Here is a 23,290-nt window from a genome sequence, read left to right on the forward strand (position 1 = left end):
TTTGCTCAAGAGTCACTTGCTTTTAGCAGATTCTCAGTTTCTCCATCATGACTGAATTTTCCTAAAAGCTGCCAAGATCACTGTTTTGACCTTTTAGTTATTTTCTTCTTGCTGCTTCTGGCAGGCAGGAAGGAGTTATAGTCTGAGAGCTACTTCTATGTTCATAACTTTTTTTTTTTCTTGAGGAAGATTAGTCCTGAGCTAACTACTGCCAGTCCTCCTCTTTTTTGCTGAGGAAGCCTGGCCCTGAGCTAACATCCGTGCCCATCCTCCTCTACTTTATACATGGGACACTTACCACACCATGGCGTGCCAAGCGGTGCCACGTCCGCACCCGGGATCCGAACCGTCTTAACTGCTGCGCCACTGGGCTGGCCCCTCTATGTTCATAACTTTTTAATTTTGTTTGGAATTTTGGAGGTTTCTTCTACTCCCAAAGAACCTAAAAGTAAATTCAACGAATACATTTATTGTTTGAGAAAATCCTATTTATTCCTTTCTTATTGCCCTTATGAATTCTGAAACAACAGCTTGCAAGGTAAAAGATGTTAAGTCAAAAGGCTATTACCATATTGCAAAAACATTCGGGATATGGGCCCTGTATTGTATGCCTTTCTAGAAAATTCTGTTCTCTGTGCAAGCAGCCAAGGGAACTAATGCTCTGGCTATTCCTCTGTGTTTCACTCGTTTGTTCCCTTTATTGAATAATTTCTTAATTATAGCTCCAGCTGCTTTATGTCATATATGATCCATTTTCATGAAGGATTATACAAATATTCTCTGATAGATACAGTTTCCTAACAAGGAGCCCCTACCCTGAGGTACAAGCTTAAACACCAGTGCAGGAAGAAGTGTTCACTAAGCAATGCTGGGTGGCAGTGAGAGAGACCATGTATCCGTTGAGCAGAGTGGTGAGTGGGATGGCACAGATTTGGAGTTAAGCTGGTTTCTTCTTTGTTATTGTAAAAATTCTGGTGTGATAATTTCAAAAATGGATACACATATTTCTATAGAGTTGTTTTCAAAAAACACATAGGAACAGATGATTGTATGTAAGTGAGTTGCGGTTCATGTGCACGAATGCAAGGACTGGTGACTCAGGGAGGCTGACTGCCACGCGGAGCAGGGCTCCTCAGATTTGAACATCCATACGAGATGCCTGGGTGCTATGGACTGAATGTTTGCGTTCCCCCAAAATTCACATGTGGAAATCCTACCCTGCAAGGCGATAGTATTAGGAGGTGATGCCTTTGGGAGTTGCTTAGGTCATGAGAGTGGAGCCCTCATGAATGGTATTAATGTCCCTATAAAAGAGACCCCATAGAGCTCCCTAACCCCTTTCAGCATGTGAGGACACAGAAGAAAGACGGCCGTCTATGAACCAGGAAGCGGGCTCTCATCAGACACCAAATCTACTGGTGCCTTGATCTGGGCCTTCCCTGCCTCCAGAACTGTGAGAGATAAAGTTCTGTTGTGTATAAGCCACCCAGTCTATGGCATTTTGTTATAGCTGCCCGAATGCATTAAGACTCTGGGTATCTTTTTAAAATGCCAATTCCAATGCGGTCTTTCTGGGACGGGGCCTGAGGCTCAGCAATACTAACAAGCTCCCAGGTGAGTTGGTGGGGCTGGTCCAGAGACCACACTTGGAGGAGAAAGGACCTAGGGAACCTCAATGAGGATATGCCTTGATGCCATTATGGTCCCGTCCTCAGCTTTGTAACCCCACATTACTATAGTCTAAACCTTTCATCTGCAACTTTGAAGTCCAGAAGCTCTGAAAACCAAAGCGTTTTCATAACTCTCTTGGAGGCAAAACCTGAACTCACATGAAGATGTTTATAATCCCTATTTCCTGTTTTGTATGAATCTTCATATTTTCAGCATAGAACTATTGATGAACTTGATTATGGGAAGCTGCTTTAGACTCTGCTGGGGGTGTGATGTTGTGTGAGGTACATGACCGTATTCTAGAACATAAAAAATTCCGAATTCTGAAACACCGCTGACTCGCAGAGTTTGTGGACCTGTGGCCTTTGGGGGATGCTTGCCCCGTCCATAATATTCCTTCTCCTTCTGGGCATGGTTCTCCATTTTGTGAAGCTAGGCCTGACCCTGTCCTCCCGCTCCCCACTCCCGCCACCTGTCATAGAGAATTTGATCCGGCTGGATGCCTGACCCAAATTGGGCCAATCAGATTCCCTTTGTGAGAGTTTAGAGTTGGGACTCACAGATGCTGTCTGTCTGGCTGCTGGCACCGAGGCAGGTGAGAAGTAGCCTTCTTCAGCTGCGTGTCTGCAAAGCTGAGAAAGCTGACCCGTGGAGAGAGAAAAATGAAGCAAGTGTGAGGAGAAAAACAGAAATGAGTGTCTTCGAGTGTGGGAAAGAGGGGGTGTCAGGAGTGTGAGGGCAGAGCAAGGGGCGAGGGCAGAGGCTTCCCTCTCCATTGGCTTCTGGTCCTGTGTTAACTGCCCTTGAGTTCTGAGACACGCCACTGCCCCCTCACAAGAAATGCCTGCATCGTGTTACTGCTGGGTAAAGTGGGTTTCATCAAATTGCTGTCACTAAGACACTAAGATTACTTTTTTTTGTGCAGTAACATTTTTTAGATTCTGGAGAATGGACATGCAAATCAAAATCCCAAGAGAATGCTGCTTTATTAATTTCCATTCAAGGTAACTGCCAATGGGACCAGAACACTCCCGCTCACAGGTCAGCCTGTCCTCTCCCGGTAGGAAAATCTATGTGGGAAGCCAAATTATAATGAGATAGCTGCTTGGGGAGTGCAGATAGCACCAGATAATGAGGGGATCTGAGCAGACTGTCTTCATGCTAGGATGGCTGGGGGCACTTTCTCCACTTTGAGAATTTGCCGAACCTGCCACATGGTGTACATCTGTGCGTGTGCTAGGGCACGCTTGGAAAATAGGCCAACTCGCTATAACCAGTTCATCCATAAGCCAAGTCAGCTAATAAGCCGTTTACCTCAAATAAGGATTTGTGAAAACATTTCCTGTATGATGGAATGGTTCCCACAGCTTTCCGAGTATTTTCCTCTCCGGCGACTGTTGACTGTTTCATGATGTAGTGTTCCGTCCTCTCTTTTTCCTTTTCTCTTCTCTTTCTCTCGCCTTGCTTCCTCTCTTCCTCCCCCTCCTCTTCCTTCCTTCCCTCCTGCCTTTCCCGCTTCTTTCTTTCCTCCTTCTAGCCTTCCTTTCATCCTTCCTTGCCTTCCTCCCTTTGTCTCTGCCTTTGTCTCTTTCTCCCCCTCTCCCTCCTTCCTTCTTGCTCTTCTACCCCTATTTCAAAGGTATTTTTCCCCACTGGTGTGAGGTTGTCCACCTCCTCATCCACGCCGCCTGCCCCTTCATCTCCTAGATCCAAGACTGAAGGCTGGGTCTTCAGAGGTGAGCTAGTTAAGACCAGAAACAGAACTCAATGGAGAAAATGGGTCTAGTGAATCTAAACTAGAGTGTGAAGGGATGTTGGGGGGTGCTGAAGGCTGGGAGCCAGACACTCCAGGTGGCTTGAAACACTGAGACCAAAGCAGCAGGAGCAGGACTGTCAACTTGAAACCAAACCAGGAGTCTGGAACGGGACAAGAGCCTCAACTGGAGGGAAAACAGGCTGGAAGCAAGTGAGGAGATAATGAGAGTCGTTCTGTATTTCCACACCCATTAACCGTCTTATACTTTTCTACTTCTTTAAAATGGTAGTATGTGTCTTTTGGAAATTTTCTTGCCGTGTTGAATTTGCGTAAATCTGGGGTTGCTCAACTCAGGGGGTGTCTTATTTATGATTCATCAACTGCATCCTTTTTTTCCCAGCTTCTCCTTCCTGCTGCTTGCCGTCTGCTTCTCAGACATTTGTGTACTAGATTTCATTATTAAGCAAATTACCCCAAATCCCGTGTTTATTGCTCTGTGGTGAGGCATTTCCGTGTTGACAGGGAGAGTGAAAAGATGGGACGTGTTCATCAGAAACATATTAAGCTCTATAGCACTTTGTAGTTTGTGACATTTAAGTGATGTAGCAACACTGGACTACAAATATGAAGCCGCACATTATTTTTAAAGCTTTTCTTAACCAAATAAAGCCAGTTTTAACCGAATAAAGTTTGTTTCCATCGTAAAAATGATATAGATTTGTATTTGCTTCCTGTCGCTGCTATAAATAATGACTACAACTTAGTGGCTTAAGACAACACAAATTTATGACCTTCATTTCTGGAGGTCAGAGGTCCTGAAACCAAGATGTCAGCAAGGCTGCGCTTCTTCTGGAGGCTCCCCGGGAAAATCTGTTTTCTTGCCTTTTCCGGTTTCCAAGGGTCACCCACGTTCTTTGGCTCCCCGTCCCTTCCTCTATCTTTAAAGCCAGCAGTGTAGCATCTTCAAATCTGTCTCTGACTACAAGCCCTGCTCTGTCATCACACCCCCTTCTTTCTCTGACCCTCCTCCCTTCCTCTTAGAAGGACCCTTGTGATTCCATTGGGCCAGATAATCCAGGAAAAGCTCTGTAGTCTTGCGGTCCTTAATTTAATCACATCTGAAAAGTCCCTTTCAATGTGTGAGGGAACATATTCACAGGTTCTGGGCATTAGGATATGGATGTCTTTGGGGAGTCTGCAACAATACTCCTTTAGACTGTTTGGCTTACCGTAATACTCCTTCATCAGGGTATCAATAAAATACAGTTCACCAAAACAGAGAGAAGAAAAATATAATTCATGGTTCAACTACTGAAAGGTAAACATAATGCACATCTACTTTCATCTTTTTTTAAATGAACAGTTTTTTTTCTGCTTTTTCTCCTCAAATACCCCAATATATAGTTATATATTTTTTCAGTTGTGGGTCCTTCTAGTTGTGGCATGTGGGGTGCTGCCTCAGTGTGGCCTAATGAACGGTGCCATGTCCATGCCCAGCATCTGAACCGGTGAAACCCTGGGCCCCCAAAGCGGAGTGCGTGAACTTAACTATTCAGCCACGGGGCCGGTTCCATAAATGAGCAATTTTTTACGTAGTTATAATCATACTGTGTATACAACTTGAAATTCTGGTTTTTCATGAAATACTATATCATAGTCTATTTTCTGTGTTAGTGCATAATCTGAGCAAGCATTTTTGTTGACTATGTAATATTCCATTCCAGAGACATACCATCTTTTATTTAAGCCTTTCCTTATTGTTTTGGAAACTAAGGTTTTTTTACTATTACAAATAACTCTGCAACAAGCATTTTTTCTCATAAGGATTTTTCTGTTTGTGTTTTGTTTTTCCTTAGGATAGATTCCCAGGTGTGGAATTATCTTATCAAAGTCTTTTTACAGCAAATGTTTTTCAAAGGGCTTATACAACTTTTCAGAACCATCAGATATGTTAGTTACCATTTTACATTCTCATCAGCACCAAATAAAACAACAATCACAATAATATCTTTCCAATTGGATAGGTGGAATAGATAATTTTCTTTTGTTTTAATTTGCATTCATTTATTTACAAGGGAGAGTAAATATTTTTTCATAAGCTTATTTGCTAGTTATAATCATATAATGATTCTTTGAATCAGGCCTTTTACTTTTGGGGGTCAAAGTATTTTTTAAGTCAATTTGTCTAAGATCTATATATTTCAAAAAGTTTAATGTTTGTGATATTTGCTATAATTATTTTCTTGTCTCTTGTTTCTATACTTTATGTCAATGTTTTAAATTTGTATATCCTATCCATCCTTTTTTCCCCCTTCTTTTTTGTTTCTTTAAGAATCCTCCTGTCCCTGTGGTTAACTACATAATACATTTAATATTCTTCTAGTTTTTCCTATGGTTTAGAAAACATCTCTATAATTCATCTGGAATTTATGTTGGTATGAAATCCATGGAGAGGATCTGATTGCTTGCTTCAGTTTTACCCAGAAGAGGGGCCTGATTTGCACTTCTGATTCTCGGCACCTGTCTTTTTCCTCTTCATTGAAAAGAAAGACAAGAGGTTGGCGGAGAGGTGTGAAAGGCTATGTTGTTTCTTTAGTCACAGGGAGTAAGTTTCCTTTTTTCTGAATATGTCTAACTTTCTCCAAATATTCTCACCTTCTGATTAGCGTTAGCTAACACTGAGATAGAAGTAGCCTTGGATAAATTGGCTTAAAAATATCCTGGGAGTGCTCAAAAGAGGGCAAATGGGAAAAAAAGGTCAAATTTTTCAGAAGTGTTGCAGACCATTCTATCAGATGTAAAATATGATATATTTGGAGAATATGAATTCTGGATGAATTGGTTTAGACAAATTATGCAAGAGCTGACGATCTTTCCTCTGGACGATAATTTAGACCAGCACCGTCCAATGGAAATACAATATGAGCCACATATGCAATTTTAATTTTTCTAGTAGCCACATTGAAAAAGTAAAAGGTAGCAGGTGAAGTTAATCCAAATAGTGCATTTTATTTAACTCAACATATCCGAAATATCATTTCCACACATAATGTATGTTAAAATTATTGAGATAGTTTATGTTCTTTTTTATTTCATACTGAGTCTTTGAATTGCAGTGTTTATACTAAACTTACAGAGCATCACAGTGTGGATTAACCTTATTTCAGGTGCTCAGCAGCTCCATGTGGCTAGCGGCTGTCCTACGAATAGAGCAGCTGTGGACACAGTGACACATTTTGGCTGCTTGACTCCTTTTTCTCTACATTCCAGGCTGAACAACCTTTAAAAATGGTCTTTTCTCAGGGCTTCATATAGTTGATTCACTTTTGGGATTCTTTGGTTACAATCATTTTAAACGACTCTTTTGACAGAACTCTGATTCTGTCCAGTGTCCACGGCCACAGTTTACAGACGGCCTCCTGATCGCTGCTGCAAAGGGTCAATTAGCACATAGAAAAAAGAAGAAAAACAAAGAAATTATGGTGACACAGAAGGAATATGGAAATGGGGGTCAGATGATTTAGATTTGACTCTCAACCCATGTGACCAGGAGCAGGTCCTCTTGCTGCTTCATGCCTCAGTTTCCCCACCTGTGACATGGGGATAATGATAATATTTACCCCAATAGGTAGCTATGAAGACAAAAATGATATAAGAAAGGATATGTGGGGGCTGGCCCTGTGGCCGAGTGGTTAAGTTCTTGCGCTTGGCTTTGGCGGCCCAGGGTTTCGTCGGTTCGAATCCTGGGCGTGGACATGGCACCACTCATCAGGCCATGCTGAGGCAGCATCCCACATGCCACAACTAGAAGGACCCACAACTAAAATATACAACTATGTACTTGGGGGACTTGGGGAGAAAAAAGCAGAAAAAAAAAAGAAGATTGGTAACAGTTGTTAGCTCAGGTGCAATCTTTAAAAAAAAAAGGATATGTAAAAAGTTGCCAAGAGAGTAGAAGTCCTCATCACAAGAAAAAAAATTGAAACTATATATGCTGATGATGTTAATGACTTATTGTGATGATCAAAATGTATACAAATATCAAGTCACTATGTTGTACACTTGAAACTAACATAAGGGTATATATCAATTATACCTCAATTTAAAAAAAAGAAACAGGGCCAGCCTCGTGGCCTAGTGGTTAAGTTCAGAGTGCTCTGCTTTGGCAACCTGGGTTTGGTTCCTGGACGCAGACCTACACCACTCATCAGTGGCCATGCTGTGGTGGCAACCCACATACAAAATAGAGGAAGATTGGCACAGATGTTAGGTCAGGGTTAAATCTTCCTCAGCAAAAAAAAAGAAAGAAAGAAAGAAAGAAAAGCAGATGGAGCCATGGTAATTAAAGAAGCAGAGTCAAGAAAGCTGACATCTAAGGTTGCAGTGGGAAAAGCTAAGAAACCAATCAATAAAAAAATAGATAAAAAATAAATAAATAAAAGATCTTCCCCCAAATAATGTACATCCATTCCATGGGACTGAACTGAGAAATGATAACACTGCTTGTGTTGAGTTCAGTTCATTTCATCACAAGGAGGAAAGTAACAGACCCCATTTCTCTGCCCTAAAACCATTTCTCTTAACCTACCTCCTCTAGTCATTCCCCACATTTCTATCGGAGGTCTTCCCATTATAAAAGAGCAACAAAATCTTTGTGATATCCAAACTGTGATCTATGTTTCTAAGGACAGTCTACGTCAAAGCCAAGCACTTTCACAGCTGACAGTAGTAAAGTCCAGTTACGACAAAGGAGCAGTTTTCAGTGCACCCAGAGGGTGAACTAATGAGACTGCCAGAACATTCTGAAACTATGTAGAGAAAGAGGTTGGTTCATCCATTTGAGGGAATAAGTACTGGGACACTTTGTTGTTAACAGATCTAGGTAATGCCTTAATATTTCCATTTTATTCTTATTAAAGATTACTTAATAAATAACAGAGAAATGTGCAATGTAAGGGCCATCACAAGTCCAGGATAACAAATGTGGTGATTTTCTACCAAAAAAAAAATAGCTTTATTACTTTTTCTAATTAAAAAAGTCATGAGGGGGCTGTCCCCATGGCTGAGTGGTTGAGTTCACGTGCTCTGCTTCGGCGGCCCAGGGTTTTGCCGGTTTGGATCTTGAGCGTGGATCTAGCACTGTTCATCAAGCCATGCTGAGGCAGTGTCCTACATAGCACAACCAGAAGGACCTACAACTAGAATTTACAACTACATGCTGGGGGGCTTTAGGGAGAAGAAGAAAAATATTGGCAACAGATGTTAGCTCAGGTGCCAATCTTAAAAAAAGAAAAAAACTAACGATATATGTTTATTATAAAAAAAGAAAAGAGGGGCTGGCCCCGTGGCCTAGTGGTTAAGTTTGGCATGCTCTGCTTCGGTGCAGACCTACACCACTTGTCAGCAGCCATGCTGGGGCAGTGACTCACACACAAAATAGAGAAAGAAGACTCCTAGAAGAAAATGGAGGCAGTACACTCTTTGAAATCAGTCTTAAAAGGCTCTTTTCGAATACCATGTCTACTGACAAGGGAAACAAAAGAAAAAATAAACAAGTGGGACTTCATCAGACTAAAGAGCTCCTGCAAGGCAAAGGAAACCAGGATCAAAACAGAAAGACAACCCACCAACTGGGAGAAAATATTTGTAAATCATGTATCTGACAATGGGTTAATCTCCAAAATATATAAAGAACTCACACAACTAACAACAAAAAAGCAAAAAACCTGATCAAAAAATGGGCAGAGGATATGAACAGACATTTTTCCAAAAAAGATATACAGATGGCCAACAGGCAAATGAAAAGATGTTCAACATTGCTAATCATCAGGGAAATGCAAATCAAAACTACACTAAGATACCACCTTACACCTGTTAAAATGGCTATAATCACCAAGACAAAAAATAACAAATGTTGGAGAGGATGTGGAGAAAAGGGAACCCTCACACAATGCTGGTGGGGATGCAAACTGGTGCAGCCACTACAGAAAACAGTAAGGAGATTTTTTCAAAAAATTAAAAATAGAAATACCATATGGCTCAACTAGCCCACTCCTGAGTATTTATCCAAAGAACTTGAAATCAACAATTCAAAGAGACTTATCCACTCCTATGTTCATTGCAGCATTATTCACAATAGCCAAGATGTAGAAGCAACCCAAGTGCCCACTGAATGATGATTGGATAAAGAAGCTGTGGTATATATACACATATATACAATGGAATACTACTCAGCCATAAAAAAGACAAAATCATCCCATTTGCAACAACATGGATGGACCTTGAGGGTATTATGTTAAGTGAAATAAGACAGGCAGAGAAAGACAAACACCATATGATTTCACCCATATGTGGAAGTTAAACTGACACATGGACAAAGAGAACAGTGTAGTGCTTACCAAGGGGAAAGGGGGTCGGGGAGTGGGCACAAGAGATAAAGGGGCGAATTGATATGTTGGCTGACAAATAATAGTGTACAACTGAAATTTCACAATGTTATAAACTGTTATGACCTCAATCAAAAAAAAAATAGAGGAAGATTGGCACAGATGTTAGTTCAGGGTGAATCTCCCTCATCAAAAAGAGGAAGATTGGCAATAGATGTTAGCTCAGGGTGAATCTTTGCCAGCAAAAAAATAAAAATAAATAAATTAAAAAAAAAGAAAACAGAAAAGAGTTAGGCATTCAGAAGGAAAAAAGAAGAAAGTGAAAATCAATTGTAGCTTGTTACAGAAAGAGATCCATTAGTGACATTTAGGTAGCTCTTTCAGTATTGCAAATATACATTTATAAAAACAGATTCATACAGTATATGCTGTTTTACTTTGCCTTTTATAAATAACGTATCACAGATATATTTGTACTCAAAAATATGGCTTGACCTCCTGTTCTTTACGGCTGCACAGCGTTCCATGTATTTCCCATGCTTTATGTGACTAGCCTCCTACCGTGAGACATTTAGGTCATTTGCAATCTTTCACTCTTACTAATACACGAATGAGCATCCTATTCACACTTCTTTGCATAAGTATCTCATAATTGTCTAAGAGGAAATTTCTAAAGTAGGTCAAACTTTTGTAGACAGGGCTAGATTCTCCTTCAGAAAACTTATGCAATCGACATTCCTCATAGCAGGGATGACACTGTGCTCCGACATCTTCCCTGGCCCTGGGTGTTATCAATCCTTCCTACCCATATCCATTTTATTTTGAATCTTCCTAATTTTGCTTTTAATGTCCTAGAAGTCCCTTAACACTGATTGTCATATATGGAGAGGTTCAAAAGTTTGAGCAAACATGTAAATTCTATAATTTAATTACGTACAGTGTATCTCTAAGTGACTCACGTATGTGACAGGGTCTAACCTGGTGTAGCAAACAGGATGGGCTTGGTTACACTGAAATAAGGAACAAAGCAAAATCTGTTTCTCACTTGTGATTTATATCCAGCACAGTTCAGCAGATGAGTTTAGCTCATACAGACAGCAAGTGACTCAGGCTGACAGAGATCCAATTTGAAAATTGCCTCTAGAATCACGTCGTCAGGTAGAAGGGGACCCAGTAAATCATGCTCTGCTTCTGGAAGCTTCCACCTCAACAGACACAAGGCACTTCTGCTCACGTTTCACTTCCCAAAGCTGAGCACAAGGACACACCAGCCTCCAAAGGCATGGGGCGTCTACCTGGCGGGAGGACGGGACTGCCTGTGAGCTTCCCTAATGACTAGCACAACTGGTAGAGCTAGTACCAGGTACATATTATTATCTAAATGCCACAGATAAGAAAGCTGAGAGTTTAAGAAATAGCTCAAGATCACGCAGCCAGTAAGTGCCAGTGCTGGGATCGTAATTCAGGCCTGTAGGACTTAAAACACGTGTTCTTTGCACTACAATATCCTCTTGGGAGCATCTGCAGCATTTCCAAAAAGAAGTCTGGGTTTTGGGACTATATTGGAAAAAAACCCAGTTTTGCCCTTCTGTGTTTTTCCTTTACTACTCACACAGAACACTTCACTTCTGGTCACCAAGTGTGTGGGTGTTTTTCCCCACACCAATAATTGTCTGCGACATCAGCTGGGCATCCTACAATTTAGCTCAATTCTGACACTATCTACCTGGAGAGAGCATCAGATCCCAGAGGCTGGGCTCAGTCCCACAAGACTGCTCCCCATGTCAGATGCCAATCGCAAGCAGTAGGTCCCCAGGTCACCCACAACTTCTGTCCAACGTGGCTACAAATCAGTGGTTCCCATGACCTCCTCCCCCTTGGATTCGATTATTTGCTAGAACAGCTCATAGAACTCAGGGAAACACTGACTTATGTTTACCAGTTTATTGTATGATAAAGGAAACAGATGAATAGCCAGATGAAGAGATGCATAGGGTGAGGTCTGGGAGGGTCCCGAGCGCAGGAGCTTCTGTCCCTGGAGTTGGGGTGTGTCACCTCCCGGTATGTGCACGTGTTCACCGACCTGGGAGCTCTCTGAATCCCATACTATTGGGCTTTTTGTGGAGGCTTCATCACGTAGACATGACCCATCACTAATTCCATTTTCAGCCCCTCTCCCGTCTCAAGAGAACGGTGGGGCGGGGCTGAAAATTCCAAGCTTCCAGTCATGGCTTGGTCTTTCTGGTGACCAGCCCCCGTCCACGAGCCCACCCAGAGTCACCTCATTAGAACAAAAGATGCTCCCAGTGCTCTTATCACTTGGGAAATTACAAGGGTTTTAGGAGCTGTGCGCCAGGAACCAGGGGCAGAGGCCAGCACAGATATTTTCTATTATCTCACAGGGACATACATCTATTGAAGCCATGTGTTGGTGTGGGTCCCTCAGATTTTCTGGAGCTGTTCTCATGCTCCTTGCTTTCTCAGTCAGCACATCAAATGCATCACTGTGCCTGGTCCTTCGTAGGCCTTCCTGCTTCCCATTGACAAACTCTGCTCAGAGTCACTTCTATTGTGGCAATTGCTCCACAAAAGTGCCCACTGTGCTGTCCTCCTCCTAGGCATACATTTTGGTCCATCAAATGATGGACCAAGTCTAAATATAGCAGTATCATTGCTTTGGGGATGTCTTCTGGCAGACATCCCATGCTGTAATCATGTTTCAGGGCAAAAGAGGTCCAAAGAATGTTATTTTGGACAACATGGAGGTCTTGATAATTTACAAGCATCTTGTCTGTGCACATTTTATTTTTTGACAATGATATTCTAGGGGAAGATTTTGGATACAAGTAACAAAACTCAACCAATTCTGGCTTAAGCATAAAAAGGGAATTTATTGGCTTATGCAACTAAAAAGTACAGGGATAGACAGAGCTTCAGGTGTAGTTTGATCCAGGGGCTCAACACTAGGTCTAAATCTCACTCTATTTCTTGACGCTAGTTCTCCCTATTTTGGCTTCATCTTCAGACTCTGTGTGGTGGCAAGAAGGTGTCTAACAGCATCAGCCTTTTGTCCTCCCGGATTTAAGTCCAATAGAAAAGATCACGTGTTTTTCTGTTAGCAGTCCCATAAAAGTTTTATTGCATTTCATCGGCTATGATTAGGTCAAAGTTTATCCCTTAAGCAATCACTATAGGCTGGGGACTGTGATGTTAAATTGGTCAGGCCTGAGTTAATGCCTGTCCCTGGAATTAGGGGTCTGTCATGTCGCCCTTTGCACATGGTCTTCATGAGAGTGAGGGTAGGGGTGGGTCCAGAGAGGAAAATCAGGGTGCAGGTGCCAGAAGAAAGTTACATGTATGCTGCATAGTAAAAACAACAGACACCCAGTATAGACAGTACTTCTAAATCATCTTCCCCGCTTTTTACCCCTTACAATAGTTTACAGCGTAAAAATGTTTTCACGTTAGAGAAGCTTAACTTGAAAGTTTACTGTAAGGATAAAGAAAAGTGTTCTTCAGAAGATAAACATTTATCCCATAATGACTACGAAACGTGAAAACTTTCCATTTTTCCTTAGCTGTAGAAAGCTATATTAATGTTCAATTACACAGTCTCTCTCTTCTCAAATTCTTACTACACTTATTTATTTTATCTTTTTTTTAAGTAACTTCCTTTTTTAGTTAAAATGACAAGAAGAAAATACATATTCTTGGAGAAAACTTGGAGAATAAAGAAAAAGCCAGGGATAATAATTTGCTTTGTAATTTTCATTGCATTTATGCCATAAACTTCTTTCATGAGCAAAATTGGGATGACACCGTTTATGTTATATAACATTTTTCATTTAACAATATATTGTGAATATTTTGCCATACTTTTAGATATTATTATACATGGTTTTTAATGACTCCTTAGTATTCCTCCAATGGATGTAACACAATTTACTTAAACGTCCCTACTTTTTTTTCCTGTTATATTAATATGGCAATGGACATCTTTGTGTACAGCTGTAGTTAATTCCTTGGGATACATTTTGGAAGTAGATTTGTTCCCCAGAAAGGCTGTACCATCATATACAATTTTTTTTTTTCATAGCTGGTAGAGAAGAAAAAGAAATATCAGCAGTATATTGCCACTTTGCACAAGAACACTAAGCTACAGTTGTATACATTGAGTAGTTTCCAGGAAAGCTCACCTTTGACAGTTGAGCTGTCCTTAAAATGTCACTTGGCAGTTTCAATTTTCCATTTTCTTTCTCATCTAATGGGCAAAGGGCATTTTTTCCCAGGTGACTATTGCTATCCTCTTTTGAAGTCATATGAGGCCATTAGTGCTATGTGACCAAGGTTTGGAAGGAGCACCCTACAAAGGCTGGGAAAATACTTAGGTTACAAGTCATAGCAGACTTCCTGGAGGAGGCAAGACTTGAGTGGGGAACTGTATATGGGTAGCATCAAGTAGGCAGAGGATGAGCAGATTTTAGGGGAAAAGACCATTTGGGGCAGCTTGCCATAAACCACTGCAGTAGAAAACCATTGGTACACAACAGGAATAAAGCTAATAAAACTAAAAACCTGTCACCCTACAGAATTCATAGTGCCCCCTCCCCATCAGTGAACATAACGCACTTGACCAACAGGAGTGTACCATACTCAAAGGCCTGTGTTTAGGGTCTTGCCAATATCAGGGGTGCACCTTCTCTGGGCTAGGCTGACCTACATTCTTTTTATAAAGGAATGAGATGGATATTTTAGGACATCAAGAGCTAGAGACTAGTCAAAGGAATAATCTTTGTTTCCTTTTATTCTCTATGGAAAGCACTGCTGAGCAACATTCAGACATGACGTGCATTGTTTCGCAGCTCTTTACCAAAGGTGGGGTTGTTCTAGAAGTTTGAATAGTGTAGTACCCCCCAGCTGGAGTGGCCCGCCGGTCATAGTGGGTGAAGACAGAAGTCGTTTGCCTGCAGCTCTTGGCCAAGTCCCGTGAGCACCATCCAGCTCTCTGGTTACCTCCCCTGGGGAAGAAATTGGAGTTCTCCTCTGTTTGAGGTGGGCAGTCCCAGTGGGCAGGCTTTCCCTATCCTTAACAAGAATACTTAAAGTACAAGCGAATATAATTTCTGGACGCAGAGAGATTATTAGAGAAATGTTGCACCCACTTCATGTTCCATTTGTTGCGAGAAGTACAGTCTTCCGGAAGGGTGCACACAGACTTGGTGTGACTTAAGCACAAGGGTCAGTCACCATTGTCTAATCCCATTGGTTCCCCATGAGAAGGAAGCCTATATTATTAACTGTATGGGGAGTGTTAGTGGGTGTTTGGGCCCATTAAGCAGAACTCGTCCAGGGCCTTCTAGCACTTCTACATCAGGTTAAGCCAGTAACTGAAGAAACCCCGAATACTTTCCCTTGAATTATAAGGGCTCCAGAAAGATTGCTACTAGTGAGTCATTCAAGCTGTAGCCAAAAAGCAATTCCAGACAGGTGGAAGGGAGAGGTCTGGACCACTCCACTGTTTGAAGGTCCCCTGGGATGAATATCTAGCACGGAATCAACAACGGTGGCCCTCGGCCCTCTGCTCTGGACTTTTCATGATCCAGGTCTCAAGAGCCAACTTGACCCCAACGTGACCCCACCCTAAAGCTCTGGGTAAAGATGCCCCCTGGAGGCAAAAGTGAACACACATAGGCCTCAGACAGAGCAGCCTCGGAAATAGGTCCTTGTTTGTCTTCAAAGTCCGCAAGCTTAGGGCGGGACCTCTGTGCTGTTTCGCAGCACCTGACCCCCAGTAGTTATCAATGTCTGCCAGGCGCATGAGCAGATGGAAGAACGAGGCTAGGCCTGGACCAGTTCCAGCTGCCTCCAGTCCTGCCTGCCCTGTCTTCATGTGGGCGTGCAGTGCTGTACCTCAGCAAGGGAAGACGGTGTGACAGACGACACTGCAGAGCACAGAGGCGACAAGCTTGGGATTTGGAGTCAGACACGTCTGGGCACTAATCCCAGCTCTGCCGCTTGTGAGTTGTGTGACTTCAGATGACTGACTTGATCTTCGAGCTTCCGTTTCCTCATATATAAAAAGGATGCAATAAAATCGTCCTCATTTGGCTCTCAGGAGAATAAAATAAGAGAATGGCTATAACGCGTTTAACCAAGGGGCACACAGTAAGTGCTCAACAAATGGGCCTGTGTGGGGGTCTATGCATCTGTAGATGTGACGCCGTAGACCCAGAGGTAGCTTGGGAGGACCAGCACACGTCGCCCTTTCTAGAGGAGGCATCGTGGATTCTGGACCCTGCAGTGTCAGCCAGCGTAGCGCATTAGCACCCGGGATTATTCTGTTAAGGGTGTGGGCCATGAATCATGAGTGAAAGTCTCTGAGGTCACCGGTGTGGGGATGAGGTCAGGGCCAGCCTTGTGATTAAGTCACACGAGCCAGAAGCAGACCTGCTTGGTTCTCAGGATAAGAGTTATGGCTGACTTCATGGAGGATGAGGGACGGAAGGGAGCTTCCACTGGGTCTAGTCTGAGTCTCAAATTCGATGGGGATTCCTTATCAGTCAAGGCATGTTTCTGCTCAGCAGGGATGGCCCTTCCCCGCCAAGTGCCTTTACGGGGCCATCACGACTGTTAAATTTGACTCAGGCCAGATGCACCACTGGGCAAATTTTATTGGGAGTTGCACATGCCAGGAACTCCTACAGTGTGTCATCTGAGAAAGCCCTAGAACATTGAGACAGAGTCAAGCTCTGCCCTGGAAGCCTAGTGCGTGATGATCCTGTTTGTGAAATTTTAATTGCTCAGAATGACTGATGGTGCCGTGGGTGATTACTGAATTGCACCTTTGGTAATCAGTCATTCACTCAACATTTATTTCCTTTCTTTGCTTTTCTCCTAGGTGAAAACTGTGGTAGTGAGAGACCACATATTTGGGCCCACGATGTGCCAGGAGCATGGCACGCTTCTCTGCTGGCTCTTTCATCCTGTTTGCTTGCATACACAACAGTGTCCCCACATAGGAATCCCAGGCGGTTTGGTGGCTCTTTAACATTCCCCAGAGCTACCTTTTAAAGCAGTGAGGTGACTCGAGTTCCAGCAGAGAGGCTGGATTAAAATGCTGAGCATGAACACTTGAGAGAAGATGCACATTATGGTTGTTGTTTGGCATCTTTGCACATTAACTATTCTCACTATCAGAAAATGGAATATTTTGCTAGCAGTTACTGGAGGAGCCAAAGGTTTTAGCAACAGAATTGTTTTATATTTAAAAGCTACTGGACAAGTCACACTCTTTCTCCTGTAATCCATAACTATGGCCACTAGTGGAGCTCAGGAGAATGGAATCCCACTGCCCCCTACACCAAGGGCACAGGTCTCCCAGAGCTGCTCTCTGCAAGGAGTCAGGATGATGTGGTGAACGCTGAGCTGTGAGCTGGAGGTTGGGATGTTGGGGTTCAAAATTCTGGCTCTGCCACTTACCTGCCGGGTAGCTCTGTGAGGGCTGTGCTTGCTTGTCTGTAGAACAAGGGGCAGGCCCTAGAGTCACTCCAGTCCCAATATTCTAGGAGACTGGGCGAGCTTGGAGGGGCACTCAGAAATCTGGAGACAACGTAAGGACTGTTCAGATTAATGTGTCCTTGGTAACTCTGAGCAGGGGTCACAGATGTTTGGTGCTGGATAGAGAAATCTCAGAGCTATGGGATCCCACCCAAGTGCAAAGTCCCTAGAACCACTCAGTTGTCACTAGCAGTTAACATGAAATTCTTTGGTGGATAATGTCATCATGTTAGTGGATAATGACTTTTATGAAACTAATGCTCTTTGAGATACATTTTCAAACTCTAGTCTCCTGTTATTTTTCATTATTAGTACTAGTAAAAAAATAATAGCATCCTCGATGTACCCAGTGCTTGTGATGTGCTATGCACTTTTTACGCTGTGCGAAGCATGACCTCATTAAACCCTCCTGATAACTCTATTATTGCCCCCATTTTACAGATGAGAAAACTAAGGCTCAGAGAGGTTCAGAGGCTTTTCCAAGGTCACATCATCAGTAAATGGATGCACTAGGATTTGAGTCTGACTCAGTCACTTCCAAGTCCACATCCGTCTTTTATGGCCAGAAATTCTAGTGTTCTGCATCACATATGATCAGCCACATTATAATCAACACACATTTGCGAAATGTCAGCTGTGAGCAGAAAGCAGAGGTGGAGAAATTGGATATAGTCCTTGCTTTTACGATCCTCAAATCTAGGAGACAGAGCTATCTGTAAGTGATACAAGAGCATAAAACAATGAGTGGTTAGATTGCTAGAACCAGAGGGGCTCAGAGGCAGGAAAAATTACCAAGCACTCCGAAAAAGCTTTATTGACAAATTGGGACTTCCCTTGCATCCTAAAGAATGGAGGTTGAAAAAAAGTCCAAGGAAAGCAGAGAGAAGAGGAGAGATGCTGGAGTCGGGGGAAGGATAAGAACAAAGGCCCGGCGATGGGGGTGCACTTGCCGTGTTCTGAGAACATTGGGTGGGCGCGGCCGCTTGATGCCAGCAGAAGGTTTGGGGAGCAAGAGAGTCATCTGGGGAGGAGCCTTCCGCTTGGCCACCAGGGGAGGGACTCAGTCTCCTCTATGCAGACAGTTCCTCTAAGCAGGTGAGCACATACTGGGCGTGTCTCCTTTGCAAAGCAAGAAACTTGATATTAGATTGCTTCTCCCACATAAGAATAGTGACTGCAATAGAGAAATTTTACTAACAAAAAATAGTCACTTGGAGAACATGTATAAATCCTACCAAAGACTAATATTCCCTTGGCCACACTAAGGAGTGAACCAAGAGAGCTGCCTTCCATGCTGCCTGTGTTAAGCGCCCATGCATTTACTGACAAGAAATGGGAGAAAAAAAAGCCGCTAAGAAAGCCGTGTTGGGATGGTGGCATTATGGGTGATTTTTTTTTTCCTCTTTGAGGCTGACTTTAATGTTACCGTTAAATACTAACTGACATTTTTTTAATGAGGCCAGTCATGTTGGGAGGCTAAGGGAATTTCTGAATTGAATATTAACTAAGTTATTTACAATTTTTAGCGACCAGAAGTTATTGCAGATTTTTGAAAGTTTATTAGAGGAAAAATTTACAACAAATCAAGGGAGATGGCACACACCAGGCCCTGGCCTGGATTGCCTTTATGCTCTTTGGCTGTCAGGGAGCTCCTATTCATCCTCCAAAACCCAAGCAGGCTTCACCTTCTCTTCCAAGCCTTCCCATCCACTCTGCTCACGTCTACCCCACCCTGCAACAGAGTTTAACTGTTGGTAACTCTGTTTACCCATAGTACCTTACATCAGTAGGAAGCAGTAATTTGGAGTCATTTAGACAGTTTAGGAATCCTAGCTCCACTACTTATTAGCTGTGCAATTAAGTTACGTAACTGAGCCTCAGTTTCCTCCTCTGTAAAATGGGGATAATAGCTTTTGCACCTATGAGGACTGAAATAAAATATGTAAAATGCTTAGACCAGTTTATGGCATTAAATATGTGCTCAGTAAAGGGTCCTTTCAGAATGATCTATCCATTTCTGTGACTGCATTTACCACATTGTATTTACTGCTTGCGTGGTTTTCTCTCCCATCAGCTACAGCGCATGGGCAGCGTTTTTTGTTTTGTTTTGTTTTCATCTCTGGTACCCAGTACCAGGCACACGTCGGGCTCCTGGGTAAGTGTCCATCGAAAGTACTGCGTTAAGATTTGGGGTACCGGGCTCAGACAGCTCTCCTCGGCCCGCAGCCCAGCCGGTTCTTCGCACTCCCTTGCTGAGCTGAGCCCCCGGGGGCCCTGCCGTCCTCCCTAAGCCTGTCTGGCGCCTCCCTGACGGCTTCTGCCCCGGGCAGCAGGGCGGTGGCGCAGGCAGAGGGTCGGCGGGGCAGAGCAGGGATGACCTCCCCGCAGAGCATCGGGGCCACCGGGGGATGCTCCCCCCCCCCCCGCCACCCGGGGGTTGGCGGAGGGGCAGCACATCTCCGGGTTGGGCAGCCACATAGGCCCCAAAGGCCCCCGGAGGGAGGACGGACGAGGCTGGCGCTAGTTAGCCAGGGGCCCCCGCACTGCAGCTCGGACGCGGGTGTTGAGGAACGTTCTGGAGCCCGCTGTTCGCCCGGGCAGGGCGGGCGCACGGCGCACTCCCTTGGGCGGCATCCAGATGTCCGGGCCACTTGGGCCCCAGCTCCAGGGTTTCTGCAGTTTGTCCGAAGGCAGCAGAGGGGAGGGTGGGGACCCCGGGCCTGGATCGGCAGGCTGAGAGCCCAGTCTGGGGAATACGACGTTTCTTCTCTTTTGTCACTGCAGGGAGCCAGGGAGGCAGAGCTGTGTGGGCAGCTCGGGGAGACCGGTCCCCAGCGGGGCCGGGGAGGAGCCCTCGGGAGGCAGGTGAGGCTGGGCTTGAGGGGAGAAGGCAGTAATGAGGACCCAGAGGATTAGGGGGCCTGGGGATGCGGGTGGGAAGGCTGGAGGCCCAAGGCTGCGCAGCAGAGAGGAGGGAGCCGGGACTGCTCAATGGCCTCCTCTGGGAGGGTGGGAGAGGCCAGAGAGGAAACAGGGCCGGGTCTGGGGAGAGGAGCAGGCAGGGAGCTGGAGGGGAGAGAAGAAGACGAGGATGGGTGGGGGATGGGAGGGGGATGGGGGGTGGAGGGACGGGAAGGAGAGGGGGATGGGAGGGAGAGCAGAGAGGAGAAAGATGGACAGAAAGGGAAGTAGAGGGAGACACACACGGATCAACAGAAAGAGAGACAGACACACACACAGGTCAGCAGAGACAGAGCAGAAGAGCAGCCTGCAGGCCGAGAAGGAACGGGGTGGAGAGGGGACAGAGGAGATGGGGGAGAGAAGGGGAAAGAGAGGAGAAAAGCGGGAGGAAAACCTAGAGAGAATCGGGAGGGAGACAGAGGGGAAGGGAAGCGAGGAAGAATGCTGCGAGAGGAGCAAAAAGGCCGCGGGGTGAAGCCGGAGCCAGAGGGAGCAGGAGGGAGAGCAGCGGGGAGGGAGGCGCTGGGCCGGAAGCCCCAAGAAGGAGGAGACTTTGAGGGGGCCAGTCCGGCGCTGGGAGAGCGCCTCTCTGATATTACCAAATAAAAAGGCTCGGCCAACAGGGCAAGCACATTCCTTGGTGCCCCTGCCACTGAGTCAGCACCGGGGCGGGGCCGGGCTCCGGGGCCTGAACGCTTCCTGGAGGGGCCAGGCCCCGGAGGAGAGGAGCTGGCTGTGGGAGGGGGAGGAGGGCAGGGGGAGGGGGCCGATTTGCTGCCTGGACGCTGGCTGAGGGTCACAGATGGAAGCGGATGGTGTTTGTTTATTCTTTTATTTGTTCAGCAAATATTTACTAAGCAACTTCAACGTGCTGGGCACTGCCCCAGGTTCCAGGGCCAGAGACAGAACCTCAGCCTCATAATGTGAGCAGTCCAGAGGGGACACAGACAAAACACACAGCCCAGCAGTATGACCGTGCACCTGTAACTTAACTGCTCTGTGCCTCAGTTTCCTCATCTCTAAAATGGGGTTTATTAGGAGACCTACTGTATGGTGTTCTGGAGATTAAAATAAGAATCTATATAAAGTACTAAGTTGGTACCTGGCACAAAGCGATGCTCTGAAAGGGTTTATCTGTCAGTGTTTGAGTGGCTGGGTCTGGAAGGAGAGGAAGCATTTGCCATGTAGGAGCAGAAAGGGAGGAACCTTCGAGGCAGAGGCCACGGAGGCCACAAGGAGGGGTGACTAGGATGATTGTGGGTTGAGAGGGGTGAGTATGGATTACTGTGGTACCATTCCTCTGGGAGAGGGACCTGCGAAATATTCCGATTCTTGGGCCTTTCTTTTTTTTTTTTTTTTAAAGATTTTATTTTTTCCTTTTTCTCCCCAAAGCCCCCCGGTACATAGTTGTGTATTCTTCGTTGTGGGTTCCTCTAGCTGTGGCATGTGGGACGCTGCCTCAGCTTGGTCTGACTAGCAGTGCCATGTCCGCGCCCAGGATTCGAACCGACGAAACACTGGGCCGCCTGCAGCGGAGCGCGCGAACGTAACCACTCGGCCACGGGGCCAGCCCCTTGGGCCTTTCTTTTTGACGGACTAGACTTGGGTCTCTGGGCAGGGCCTGGGAATCTGCATTTTAACTTGCTCCCCCAGGCAGTTCTGATGCCCCGCTTCCCTCCACTCTAGTCCAGGGCCCTGTCCTAGTTCAGGCCTTATCGTGTTCAGAGTAATGAAGAGCTTTCTAATAGATCCAGCCCTGCTTTGGTCTCACCACCTGTCATCTGATGCTCCCTCAGAGGACGTCGCCTCTGGGAAGCCCTCCCTCACTGTTCAGGGCAGAATTAAGGGCTCACTTCCCCATTCCCACTGCACCTTGAACCTCCCTGTGTTCTAGCACTTAATGAAACGATCAGCGTTATTGGCAGATGTGTCTATGTCTCTCCCCATGCCTGTCCCCTACAAAAAGCTGAGTCCTTGAGGACAGAGGCAGGGCCTGTTTTATCTTGTACCCTCTGGCCTGACACATAGCAGGGGGTCTCGGGAAGACTTGTTCACCAAGTGGTTGGCTGGCTCTCTGGAAGATGCTGGTGAGAGACAATCTCCTTATATGCTCTTCTAGAGGGTCTCTGGGCTTTTCTTCCCTCTGTTTGCTTTTGTTCCTTAAGGCTCGCTTGGTAGCGAGATGACTTCCCGTAGAAATAAATTTCTGGGCAGAGTGCACGGCAGATTTCAGGCAGCTATACGTCATGTTGTCCTTGAATGCATCCCAAGTGCCTTGTGGGGTAATGTGTCCTGGAGAGAATCCCAAGCTTGTCTCTGCATTTCTGAGCACAGTGTGTTTTAGATGAAGGTGCTGGTAGGTAATCTCATTCCTTCTTTTGCAGGCGAGGAACCTGGGGCCTGTAGCGACCCGGAGGAGCTGGGAAGAGGGTCGTATAGGTTGATATTGACGCCAAGGAGTGGGGACGGGAGGAATCCCGTTTGCCTGTTCCAAGATTCTAGTTGCTGAAGTCTAGGCTGCCTTGTTGTATATTTTTCCAGCTATGAGTCAACTCATTGCAGTTTCAGGGGTCCCATCCAAGAGAGGTCTTCAGCTGGCATCAGATGTGTTGGTTCCAATGGTGACGCATTTAAAATAATAATGATGATGCAAATGTTAGGGCTCAGGCCAGGCCCCTGGTAGAGTGTCTCCTCACACATTGTTACTTAGTTCGCATAACAACCCTGTATAGTGGATAGTATTCTTCTCTCACCCCATTTGACCAATGAGGAAACAGATACAGAAAAGCTAAGACACACGCCCGAGATCACACAGCTAGCAAGTAGCAGAGCTGGGTTTTGAACCCCTCCCTGTGTCTCTCCAGAAATGGAGCTCTTAACCACGTGCCTCCCAAACAATTTAATGTGTTTTCCCTCCATTTCACTGTCCTAACATTTCTTGAGGGTCTGCTGTTGACTA

The 23,290-nt window shown here is 44.9% G+C and overlaps 1 protein-coding gene across 4 annotated transcripts in view; it reads left to right on the top strand.

Annotated features, from left to right (window-relative positions):
• LOC103566173 (uncharacterized) overlaps positions 1-23,290 on the top strand; it is a 70,064-nt gene that overhangs the window by 8,940 nt on the left and 37,834 nt on the right. For 2 of the 4 annotated variants that reach the window (XM_070626359.1, XM_070626360.1), the window contains exons 4-5: positions 19,445-19,525; positions 20,155-20,235. The exons of 1 other annotated variant lie outside the window; for it this stretch is intronic. In XM_070626359.1, the coding sequence (XP_070482460.1) occupies positions 19,445-19,525; positions 20,155-20,235 (162 nt within the window). The remainder of the gene's footprint in view (positions 1-19,444; positions 19,526-20,154; positions 20,236-23,290) is intronic. One more of the 4 variants, XM_070626361.1, reaches the window with a different exon arrangement.

This window comes from Equus przewalskii, chromosome 6 (assembly GCF_037783145.1).
Source record: "Equus przewalskii isolate Varuska chromosome 6, EquPr2, whole genome shotgun sequence".
Lineage (NCBI taxonomy): Eukaryota > Metazoa > Chordata > Mammalia > Perissodactyla > Equidae > Equus > Equus przewalskii.